General features: G+C 45.7%; 1 protein-coding gene across 2 annotated transcripts in view; it reads left to right on the top strand.

Annotated features, from left to right (window-relative positions):
- The window catches only part of GLT1D1 (glycosyltransferase 1 domain containing 1), a 39,625-nt gene that overhangs the window by 2,645 nt on the left and 24,782 nt on the right, over nucleotides 1-12,198 (top strand). Inside the window, exons 1-3 of one of the 2 annotated variants that reach the window (XM_036392972.2) lie at nucleotides 264-455; nucleotides 7,612-7,760; nucleotides 9,719-9,824. In XM_036392972.2, the coding sequence (XP_036248865.1) occupies nucleotides 388-455; nucleotides 7,612-7,760; nucleotides 9,719-9,824 (323 nt within the window). In that variant the 5' untranslated portion in view covers nucleotides 264-387. Of the gene's footprint in view, nucleotides 1-263; nucleotides 456-7,611; nucleotides 7,761-9,718; nucleotides 9,825-12,198 lie in introns of those variants that run through there. The other variant, XM_054516793.1, reaches the window with a different exon arrangement.

The raw sequence follows: 12,198 nt of genomic DNA, 5'->3' as shown, positions 1-12,198 counted from the left end.
CCCACCTTTAGGTTTTTTCCCAACGCTGTCCCTGCCCCGAGCATGGGGCACCTCCTGGGTGGCAGCAGGAGGCAGAGGCAGTGATGCTGTCCTCAGGAGGCCTTTGAATTGCCGTTCCCCGGCCACGGTCCGAGCGTGTCATCTCTGTGCCGGACTAACGAGGGCACGCAGCGCTGTCTAGAGGCGTGGGCAGGCACCCAGACCTCTGCCAGGTATGCAGGTGCCCTCTGCCCGGGAGCACCGGCCAAGGCCGGCCCATCCCCGCACGGGTTGGTCGCGCAGGGCTCGGGGCCGCGGCCGCTCCGGCCCCGCTCCGCAGCGCCGTTTCCGGGGCCGCGGGCAGGTGAGGCGGCGGCGGGCGGAGCGGATCGGAGCGGAGCGGCCGCGATGAGGCTGCTGCTGCTGGCGTGCCTGCGGGCACAGACCGGCAACGCCACCACGGCCGCCAGGATCCGGTGAGTGAGTGAATGAGCGAGCGAGCGAGTGCCGCGATGGGGAGGATGCGCTGCGCTCCGAGCCCGCCATGCGCGGCCCGCGCCGGCGCACGGTGGCGGCTCCGCCGGCCCGGGTGTGCGGGGGGCGGCGGCTCCGGGGGTGTGCGGGGGCTCTGCCGGCCCGGGTGTGCGGGGGGCGGCGGTGGCTCCATCGGCCCGGGTGTGCGGGGGCTCTGCCGGCCGGGGTGTGCGGGGGGCGGCGGCTCTGCCGGCCGGGGTGTGCTGGGGGGCGGCGGCTCCGCCGGCCGGGGTGTGCTGGGGGGCGGCGGCAGAGCGTAGCGGGATTGGAGTGTGCGGGGGGCGGTGGCTCCGCCGGCCCTGGCAGCGTGCGGGGGGCGGTGGCCGGGGCCGGGGACACCGCGGGGCCGCCCCCGCTGCGGCGCTGCCCGCCCGGTGCGTGCCCAGAGCGGGCACGGCCGGCGGAGCCCGGGCCGCTCTCGCCCCGCAGCGTGGCCGGGTCCCGCACAGCCCCGGCTGCGGGGATGGCACAGACGGGCAGCAGGGCAGTGCCGGAGCCAGCCCCGGCTGGCACAGTCAGTGTGACGGACACCGGGGCAGTGCCGGAGCCGGCCCCGGCTGCAGCCGTGCGGGGATGGCACAGACGGACAGGCCGGCAGTGCCAGAGCCAGCCCCGGCTGCAGCCGTGCGGGAGCCGCTCCGGTGCTGCCCTCGCTGTGGGCTGCGGCTCTCGTGGGGATGGATGGATGGATGGATGGATGGATGGATGGATGGATGACGGACACGGCGCTGCAGTGCTGGGAAATGGCACGAGCAAACAGAAGCGCAAGAAATATCCCACATGTCCCCGTTTGGCTTCTTCTGTGACGTGGAAAAGGGATGTGGCTGAGAGTGTTGCTGCTGGGGCTTCACTGTGTATGACAGCTATAAAAAAAATAAGTCTCTATAAAAAATAAACAATTTCCCAATGGTTTTGTCCTCTTGAGGCTCACAATAACGATTTGAGTTCATCTTATCTAAGAGTTGCCCACAGTTTAGTTGTTTCTCTTCGGATGAATCTCTTGGGATATTCTGCTATTATGAGTTTTCCCTGACCTTGATCTGTGCATTGTCTCACATGTGAGGTTATGCATAGCAGCATCCTCAGACATTAGGTTTTCATGCTGCTTGTGCCATACCAAGTGCAGCCTGAGCCTTCTGCAGGGCTGCTGTGTTGTGTGAGGTGCTGGTAGGACATATCTGCTGGTCCTGTCACCCAGGCACTGAGATAGAAACTCTAGAGAAAGCTGAAGGTTTGCTATTTTAAAACAACACTTGTTACGAAAATTTTGAGACAAGTAAATTCTTTATGTGTATATATATATATATATATATATATATATATACACTTCTTTTTATGCCTTTGCTTTCCAGCAGAGTTCCTGTGGCATTCTGCATTGCCTTTCATATCTTACCCTTTGCTCTCACTGGATAGTACAAGACTAGTTATTGTTGGGCACATCACTGCTCAATTTTCCTCTAGGAGGTTATTTACCTTTACAAATCAAATATTTACTTACCGTCTTCTTCAATTCCACTTTGAGGGAAGTCAGACATACATTTAGGCTGGAGCTGTTCAGAGCTAATCGAGTAGAAAGCAGGTTCTGCATTGTTTCTAGTTAAAATAAGTCTGAAAAAGCCAGAAAAGCAAGGGTTCACATATTATATCAAAGCCTTTTAATTACAGATATTGATAGTGAATATGTGAGCACACTCTCCTGAGGTACAGTGGCTTAGCAAGGTGCCTTTACCTGAATTTTTTTTAAATTTTGAACTTTTGGTTAAATATAAATGAAACAATGACGTTGTCTCTGGGTTGAACACTTGCCAGCATAGATTAATTTTATGGCTTAATATCACAATGTATACTCTGTTTAAGGTGTTACAGCTCTTCCAATAACTGCTTCATCTTTTCATAAATAAGATATTCATTTCCTGAGTTTAAAGTAAGTGGTGACAAAGGTACCAGAATTTAATTTGGCTAAAAATCAACTTGCTAAAACAAGTGGTATAATGAATGTGCTGTGGGCTTTCTTCCTATTGGTGTCCATAATCTTTAATCACCTTAAAAAATATGAGCAATGAATAAATACAGCACTAAGCAAAAGTCTTTGCTTAGGCTGCCATTGTTCAGCCTTAGAAATGAGATCAAAGAGGGTGTCAAGGAAGAAAAGAAATTATTCTTCCCTGTCCCTTGAAATGTCTTGTTCATCTTTTATTACTTGGTAGTAAGGAGGAATAGAAATCTGGAATTAATAGGTTAATTAGAAAGATTTAGATTAACTGTTTTGCCAATATGTAAATGTTTTCTGGAGAGGGAGAAATTGTTTTGGCTCTCATTAACTGGCCATTTAAGAGAGCCATTCTGTAAATCCCCAGGTAATCAGCTGCAAGAGAATTAAAACCACAAATCCAACGGTGCTTATCATTCCTCTGGACAATTGGTTTTGAGCTTAGACATTTATTGGAGTAATTCAATAATCCAAACATTTCTACTATTTCATTTTACCCTGTGTGCCAGGGTTGGAATCCCACAGGGGAGCACTCCCAGGGCAGGAGATCCTCCTGTCCTCAGGGCAGCTCTGGGAGCTCCTGCACCTCCCTGCTGGCCCTGCCCAGGCTGGGACATCCCTGCTCAGGGGCTGGGACATCCCTGCTGGCTCTGACATCCCTGCTGGGACATCCCTGCTCAGGGGCTGGGACATCCCTGCTGGCTCTGACATCCCTGCCCAGGCTGGGACATCCCTGCTGGCCCTGCTCAGGGGCTGGGACATCCCTGCTCAGGCTGGGACATCCCTGCTGGGACATCCCTGCTCAGGGGCTGGAACATCCCTGCTGGCTCTGACATCCCTGCTGGGACATCCCTGCCCAGGTTGGGACATCCCTGCTGGCCCTGCTCAGGGGCTGGGACATCCCTGCTTAGGGGCTGGGACATCCCTGCTGGCTCTGACATCCCTGCTGGGACATCCCTGCTGGGACATCCCTGCTCAGGTGCTGGGACATCCCTGCTCAGGGGCTGGGACATCCCTGCTGGCCCTGCGTGGCCAATCCCAGAGCAGGAACCTTCAGGACAGGTGTTCATCTTTCAGGACAGGTGTTCATCTTTCAGGACAGGTGTTCATCTGCACCCTGGCATGAGATCCACCATTTTCAGGGGCTGCCCTCAGTGCTGCTGCTCCCCACCATGGTTTGCACTGCAGGAGCTGTTTGTAACACGGGTTCAGGCTTTGCAGAGTTCTTTGGTCCTTGCAAAGCTCAGTTACTGAGCTCAGAACACAGAGACAGGAGGAGCTGGTCCCCATCCTCACTCACATTTTTAATTTCTGTGATTCACAGTGAACTTTACTCATAGTTCGCTCATGCCAGTGCAATTTGTCTATGTTGCTTCAAGGAGAGGTTTGAGAGGGAAATGAAGTGAAGGACATGCTGTTTTAACAACTCTGAAAAAAATAAGATCATTTACAAAGAAAACAGGAGATCAGGCAGGGTTTCAGCTCGTGTAATTTGATGAGCTTCAGTGGGAATTGTGCGTGTTCAGGTCTGGCCAAGTTTCTGAGAGGCAGTGAAATGACTCTGCTCCCTTAACAAGCTCTGAATTGTGCCATATACATTTAACAGTAGTTGGTGCACAGCTGCTGTGCAGAGCAGACAGCTGAGGGAAAGAGATAATTAATATTTTTGGATGAAGCCTATTTTGTGCCATTCAAAAAGTGTCAGTGTATCCACCTACCAGGAACTTTTTGGAAATCAAACATTCTTTGTCTGCAAATAATGCCATTAAATCAGTATCAGTTGAAATTTAGAAGTTGAAAGGAAGGCATCACAGAAAACAGAGCAAGTTTCACAACCATAATACCTTAGAAATAAGCACACTTTTAACTCCTGTGCCTTCTTGTCAGCCAGGCTGTGTTTGGAACTCTGAAACTGTTTTTTTATATGCAAACCTGTGAACTGCAGATTCATGCTGGAGGAGGGGAAACTGCTAGCCAGGAGAAGTGAGAAGATCAATTATGTAGGGAATAAAAAATTAAACATTGTAAAATATCGCTTGGTATTTCACAGATGTGTTAGAGAAAAATGTTTTTTGTATAGAAATCTCAAAGTGCAAATGTGTCAGAAAAAGCTTGCAGCTTTTAGCAGGATCTCTGCACACAGTGTAGATGCAGAGAACACACTTGAAAGTTGCACTTACAAGCTTTGTAATTTCCAAAGACTGTTAAAAATGTACCAAACAAAGAGAAATTAATTTCCTGAATGCTAAAATGAGGGACAAATGCTTTGTCCACTACTCAGGTGTGTATAAATAGTGCAGAGTAAGCAGTGGTCAGTGTGACATACTTCTAAAAATGCTCTGTCACATTTACTGAATGGCTGGAGCCCTCCCTGATGCATTCTTCTTAGAAAAACACCCAAAATCTGGGATCTGACAGCTCAGCTCCACTTTAGAAATAGTATTTCTCCAAATCATGGCATTGGCTTCCATGAGAGTGTCAGTAGAAGGGGAGAATGTGGCAGGGCAATTTCTAGCTCCAAGCAACATTCAGGGTTTTTAAAACACTTGGGAATTTATCTCCTGTGTTAAGAACTATGATAGAGAGAAAATGTAGCCTTGAGAGCTGGCATTTCCAGTGTTGTCTTTGATCCCCAGACAGCAGGAGCTGGGTTAATTTTTGTTTCTCATTGACAAAGTATTTGTTTATGAAATGGCAAAATAATGTGAACAGACGTTTGCCAGGGGGAGAAGAGATATGGATGATGTGTCTCCTGTGCCTGGGCTTCATTCAGGGACATCTGGGACTTCACACACAGATCAGGCTTCCAAAAAAATCCCTGCAATAACTCTGCAGCACTCCCTAATCGTGTTCCTTGGTAACAGCATATGTGTGAAAATCACTCTGCTTTTTTTGGTTATGAAGATGAAAAGCCATTTAGAAAATATGAAAATAACGCTGTAAATTTCAGCACTTAAATACTACCCAATAACTCAGCTTCTACACACAGGTATTTCCAGAGATGCATCGTTTGAAGCTTGTGATTAATGAGATCAAACTCGATGGAATGTTCAGGGGATCAAGGCCTGTTTAAATCTGGGAATTTGTATTATTCTGGGAATATTTGCTTATTTTTCCTTCTAAAGATGTATGCAAATTTTTTACGTGCTCCTGAGTAGAATAAAAATGTGTAAAAAAAAAAAAAATTGGATTTGTAGAGATAATGCACAATCTCTGAGCCTTGGAACACTTGAGGGAGTCCCTCTGTATTTACTGCAGAAGCAGCTGCCATTCCCCAGGGAGATGTGGAGCTGTGCAATGTGTGGAGGAGAAGTAATCATCCCTAGTATGTTTTAAAAAAAACCACTTTTGATTGGAATTCCTGGCTGAGTTTCTTGATTCCTGATGTCCTGAGAGAGTTATTTTCAAATTAATTGTAATATGCAAACATATTGCTTGTACATGATAGTGATTTACGGTAATTGGAGTGCTGATGGGAAAAAAACCCTTTTGGACCATTTAATGAGCACCTGTGAAATTATGGAATGCATGCACCAGCATCCCAAGGAATGCCTGGGAGATTTTCCCTCCCCAGCTGGGAGATTTGGGCATCATTATTGGGATATAAATGGAGAGGCTCTTGCAAGGGCAGGGCAGGTTCTTGGAACCAGCTCATGGAGCAACTGGTCTCAAGAATTGCTGAGCAGTGTAAATAAGGAGCTTAAAACGTGGCCGTGTTTCATTATTTATTAGCAGTTATCATAATTTATTGGTCTGGTTTGGAACAGTGGAGTTAAAAGGAGTTTCTCTGGGGGCTGAGGAAGCGATGCAGCCCCTGTGCTGTGCCGGTGGAGCTGGCACATTCCTTCCAATGCCATTCTGTCTGGCACTCCTGCCATTCCATTCTGTCTGGCACTGCTGGCACATTCCTTCCAGTGCCCCCAGACATTTACAGCACTCTTAGCACCAGTTTCTGCAGGAATGAGTAACTTCTGCAGGACAGAAAATCCCGCTTCTTGGGAGGCTGTGCAATAATCAGGAGATGAAAGCTGCCACGATCCAGGCAGTCAATGAGCCAGCAGGGTTGTAATGCCAGAACCATTAATACATGACGAGAAATCAATCAATCAATCAATCAAGTGCCAGGAGATGGGACAAGCACAGAACGTTTTTGTGGTGTTTGTGTGATCCTGACAGTGCAAACACCCGTGTCAGGTGAGCTTTGCTGCTCTGTGTGTTTGCTGATGTTCCTGGGGCATTGATACCTGACTCTGGTTTGGGGCAGGAGTGGGGCTGTCTGCAGTCAGTCAGTTCCTGGCTCTGGCAGCCCTTGCAGCAATGTTTCCATCTGAGAACCACTGCATGGAAAGGGGCATGCCTAAGCTCACTGCCAGGGGCTTGCTGGTTGATTTTTCTTTTTGGAACTGAGATTTTTTAAGCAGGTTGTATTTGTGTCATTACTTTTGTGAATTTTTTTTTTTTTTTGCTTATACTTCAATATTTGTGTCATTACTTTTGTGCAGTTTTTTTGCTTCTATTTCAATAATTCTTTGCCTGGTTTGTAAATGGTTGAGCTGAGACAAGAAGCAATTAAACCCACCCTCAAACAGAAGGGAAACACAATTCAACTCTCTGGCTTTCTTGATGCATTCATTTTTGATGTTCTGTATTTTTAGTAGCATTGAATACCTGGACATGTTGTGCTTCCTTCACTTGGTGTCCCTTCTCCAGAACAAGGGGCTGAGAATCTCTGAGAGCAAGGTCTGACACAAGAATTCTGACACCTCCCTTCAAAAGGAGGGGTTATTTCAGAATGATAACTTGAGTCAGGAAGGCTCCTGGGCATATTTCATTTTTTCTGATTTTTGTGTGGATCAGGCTTGGCCCATGCAGTGTTACCTTGCTTGGAAGGTGCCTGTGGCTTCACAGTGGTGAAGATAACAAATGTCTTCCAGGAAAAAAAAACCAGCCTTGTGAACAGCTCTTGGCTGCTTGAACAAAAAAGGCATAAAGTTGAAAGAGCAAAGTTTGAGGAAAAACATTTTGATAAAGTTTGCTTCATATGCTGCTGTGCCTGTAACATTAATAGTGACTTCTTTATTCTCTTTCTCTTTGTTCCCATAATGAAGGAATCATCTACATGCTGCAGGTCACATCTGTGTTCTTAAAGATGCTTTCATGTATGAAAGTGCAGCTGAAATAGCAAACCTGACCTCCTCAGACAAGTTTGATGCAGCCCTGGCCATTCACCTCTATAAAGGAGGCAGACTGCTGCAAGGTAATCCCCCTTCTGCTTTGCAATAAAAATACCTCCCAGGAAAGTCCTGCAAGGGAAGAGAGTGAATCATAACTGCTACAAATGGCCAGAAATGTCTAAACCCACACAGAATTCCCTCTCTCTGTTTATCCATTTCAGCAAACGTTCAGGAATGCTAAAAATCCCTCTCAATGGGAGAACTGATCGAGAGAGAACTGAATAAATGTACTTTTAAACCACATGGTGCTTTTGGTAATTAAGTACTTTAGCTACCCCAGGATGAGAGCATTACATGAACATCAGGATCCTTTCAGGACATGTGTTCTTTCAGAGCACAGTGGCTTGGCCAAGGAGAGCTGGGCTCCAATGCAAGGAAGCAGGGAGGCTAATTTGATTTTTCTGCTCAAAAACGAGTCAGGGTTTTTCAATGTGAAATAACATTCCTGTCAGGCAGACTGCAGGACACAGGATGTTATCAGACAAATAATAAAATTTTCTATTCTCTTTAGCCACGGAGAACAAAATTTTAGCCTGCCACTAATGATACACTAGGAGCACTCTGAGAATTACAGACAGTAATTTCACCTGCTGAAACTGCAGTTTGTGCATCCTCAGCCGAGAGCACCTTGGGTTACAGAAATCTGTTCAAAGGCACAGAACTGCACCTTCCACCCATCTCAGGGCAGTTCTGGGGTTGGTTTGGACTTCAGCAGTGCCCCCAGTTTGTGCTGGGGCTTTGCAGACAGCCTCAGTTACTGTGTCTGCTGTGCCTGGGCTCCTTCTGCTCCAGAGGGGCTCTGATTTCAGCAGGGACCTGAAATACAAACGCAAAAAATACAAATTAAAAAAATAAATGTAAAATAATGTAAAATGAGCTGTGCTCACATTTGGATTAAGGCTTGTTGGAACATAGGGATGATTGGTTTTTTGGCAAGACCTTGAATTGTTTTGGAGGAGGCTTATGCAAAGTCTGAGCACCATCTTTTTTGGGTTTTTTGGGGATTTTTGCTGAGGAACAAAAGATAAAGGTGAATTTTAACTGTTTTTTGGAGTACAATTTTACTGGAGTTTAACTTGCATGGCAATGCCCAAATGCTGCTGCTGTTACCTATTCCAAGTCCCAAGTGACCTGAAAAGCCTCCTACCTTACAAAAGCTCAGGAGTTTCAATAAATCAGTTACACTGTTCTAAAAGGTATCTGCAGTGCCTGCAAGAAAAATAAACCAAAAATCTCTGCAAGGCAGGACAGTAACAGTAAGGTTGCTGAGATGATCATAGTCAAAGTGTAAAGGTTATTGCAGACCTCTGGGACAAAAAAGGGATGCAGGGAACATTCCTGGCTCCTGGAACATTTAGAAATTTAGGATTGCACTACCATTGCTGCCATACTATTGATCTGCTGGGCCTCATCCTGGAAATTCTGTTTACAGGATCAACACACCTAATAGATGGCATCATAATTATTCACTTTTTTCATTCTTTACCGAGGCAGTGCATATTTTATGTGGTATTACAGACAGCCTGTCTCTGGAAGATTAGAGGCAGTGGTGCTTTGATAGTGCACATCAATTCCCTCCACCTGCAAACATTAGAGTATAATATCAACAAATGCCAAGGAAATTCTCCAAGTAGCCAGAATGGTAATTAGTCTTTCATTCTTTTTGCTTGCTCTCTCATTTAGTAATGAGGAAATTAGCAATGCTAATAAATCCTGATCTTACAGCTCACTTAACTTTCAAATACAAATGGAAATCTATGGTACATTTCCTGTCTTTATCAACAAACTTTGTTTCCCATTTGGTTTGATGTCCTGTGAAAGTGCAAAGTTATTGTGTGTGGGGTTACAGTGCTAAAAAAATCAAAATTCAAGTTTCCTTTTCACAGATTTTTGCTCAGATAGGTGCTTCACAGTTATCAGTGCACTTTTTCACTCCTGGTCATTACATGAACATATTGGCCAACTTCTCATTGCTTTGCAGGGAGCAGAATTCCCTTTGGAATCATCTTTGGTGGGACAGATGTCAACGAAGACATCAAATGTAAAGAGAAACACGAGGTGATGGGAGCAGTGCTGGAGAGAGCCAGGTGAGAGCAGGGGTGGAAGATTTCTGACAGGAAATTGCATTTTTGTGTGGCAGATCTTTAGGAAGTTTTCCACACACACTTGGAAGCACCGAAGATGTGGAGGCCAGCAGAAAACACTGGGCTGCTCGAAATCCTGGTGCCCTTTACCTGTTATTTGTGGTTCAGTGGTGGAGGGGAACAGTTTGAGCAGAACATGCAGCCTGTGTGCAGCCTGTTTGGTTGGTATTTCCCTGCTCCTCACACACAGCTTGTTCACAGCATGCCTGTTGGAAAGCGGATCCCTCTGGTACAAGCAGGTTTTTTTTTGAATTTATTTTTCCTCCTGCTAATGTGATCCTTTCCCTGGGCCCGTGAGCAAAGAAGCAGGGACTGAAAAAGTCTTTAAGCAAATTCCCTCAGTTTTTGGGGGAGGTGACAAGGGAGTGTTTTCAGGTGTTTTAAAGTCTGGAAAGCTCTAGTGCCATGCCAGTGTAGTCATCAAATGTAGATCAAGAACTGATCCTAAACCAGAGGAAATTACTAAGAACACTTTTGAGCGTGTTTGATAGTTTCAACATCCCCAGGAAAGAAGTTTTCTCCTGGCTGATCCAAAGGTTTGTTGACTTCAGCAGTGTTTGCTCATGGCTGTGGTGGGGGAGGAAACCTTTTTGTGGCTGCAGACCCGAGCAGGATGGAGTTTGGGTCAGGCAGGATCTGCTCCAGGCTCCTCTCTCCTGCTTCATCCTTGCTGCTGCCTCACTATTCCCAGCTATTATTGGCTCACTTAGCACTGGCAGAGATGTGCTGCTCTGGCTGTAATCCCCTATAAAATGTGGTAAGTAAACAGATTTTAAAGACAGCACTTAATCACACTCATTGAAAAATCATTAGGGCATGTTCCTGTGTCTCAGTGTGGCTTGGAGCTGAGAGCAACTGAAGGTTCCACTCAGGAAAAAATTTATGTACTTGTTTACTTTTGTTATCAAATAATCAGAAGTTGTTCTTTAAACAGGTCTGAAGGAAAAGAAAAAGATATCTAATGTGTCAGATGGATTTCAGCACTGTGCAAAATGAGAAATACATAAAAACAATCTCTGTGTGTCCATTTGATCCATCTCTGTTTAAAATATCATCTGTCACAAATACAGCTAATACAAAATCTGCTTTACTGAATGTTTTTTAATGGTATTGAGTTGGGAACCTGAAGTATACCTTAATAGCTTGAATTATCTATGATCTTTCAAAATGTATTATGACATCCCTGTGTAGTTTACAGTATTTTCTGTACTACAGGAAAATCCTCTCAATTTTCTAGAAGTTATTCTGAATGTACCTCTTCTCCAGTGGCATCACTGCTGTTATTCATTGCATAGTTATTAAAAGAAACATTGATTTTTTTTTCTTTATTGATTGCAGGGTTCTAAGCAGAAAGCATCATGAATTGTAGATTACTTGTCCAGTACAATATCCTAGCACATTCCATAAAACAAACTATTGAACACTGTCTGGCATTATGAGTGTTTCATTTTTAATCAAATCCCTCTAAATGGTGCTTGTACCCCTCTGGGGTATTTTTTTTCCTATTGAACAGTATTTTGTAGACTTAGAAGTGACATCTTTTTATGCTTGTTAATGTGATGTATTGAAAGGATAATTGCACAATCTGGGGAGGGAGCGTGTGCAACTTGACAAAGGCAGCGTTTGCAGGGGCTTTAATAACCTCAAAGCTGTCAGGTTGTGGTGGGAAATTCATTGCAGGGCCATAAAGCAGATCCCACAGAGCACATGGAGGGGAATAAGGTTTGTTTCAACAAGCAAAAGTGGGAGTTCTGATCCAGCATTTGTGGGAATCCTGCTGCAGCTCTGTGCGTTAATTTGGGTAAACTGGCAGCTGTCCCCTTGTTTGGGGTTCTCTTTGAGGAATCCCCACTTTACCTTCCCAGGAGCTCTGGGTGAGAAAGCCTCAGGAGCTGCTGATGGTTTAACCACGATTTTCTGCTGGTTTGACCATGATTTTCTGCTGGTTTAACCACGATTTTCTGCTGGTTTAACCACGATTTTCTGCTGGTTTAACCACGATTTTCTGCTGGTTTAACCACGGTTTGCTGCTGGTTTAACCACGATTTTCTGCTGGTTTAACCACGATTTTCTGCTGGTTTAACCATGGTTTTCTGCTGGTTTAACCACGATTTTCTGCTGGTTTGACCATGATTTTCTGCTGGTTTAACCACGATTTTCTGCTGGTTTAACCACGGTTTGCTGCTGGTTTAACCATGATTTTCTGCTGGTTTAACCATGATTTTCTGCTGGTTTAACCATGGTTTTCTGCTGGAACAAATGCAAAGCCTGAGGAGCTGCTGCTGGTTTAACCACAATTTTCTCCTGGAACAAGTGC

Source organism: Molothrus ater, chromosome 18 (assembly GCF_012460135.2).
Source record: "Molothrus ater isolate BHLD 08-10-18 breed brown headed cowbird chromosome 18, BPBGC_Mater_1.1, whole genome shotgun sequence".
NCBI lineage: Eukaryota > Metazoa > Chordata > Aves > Passeriformes > Icteridae > Molothrus > Molothrus ater.
This window is presented reverse-complemented; position numbering and strand designations above follow the sequence as displayed.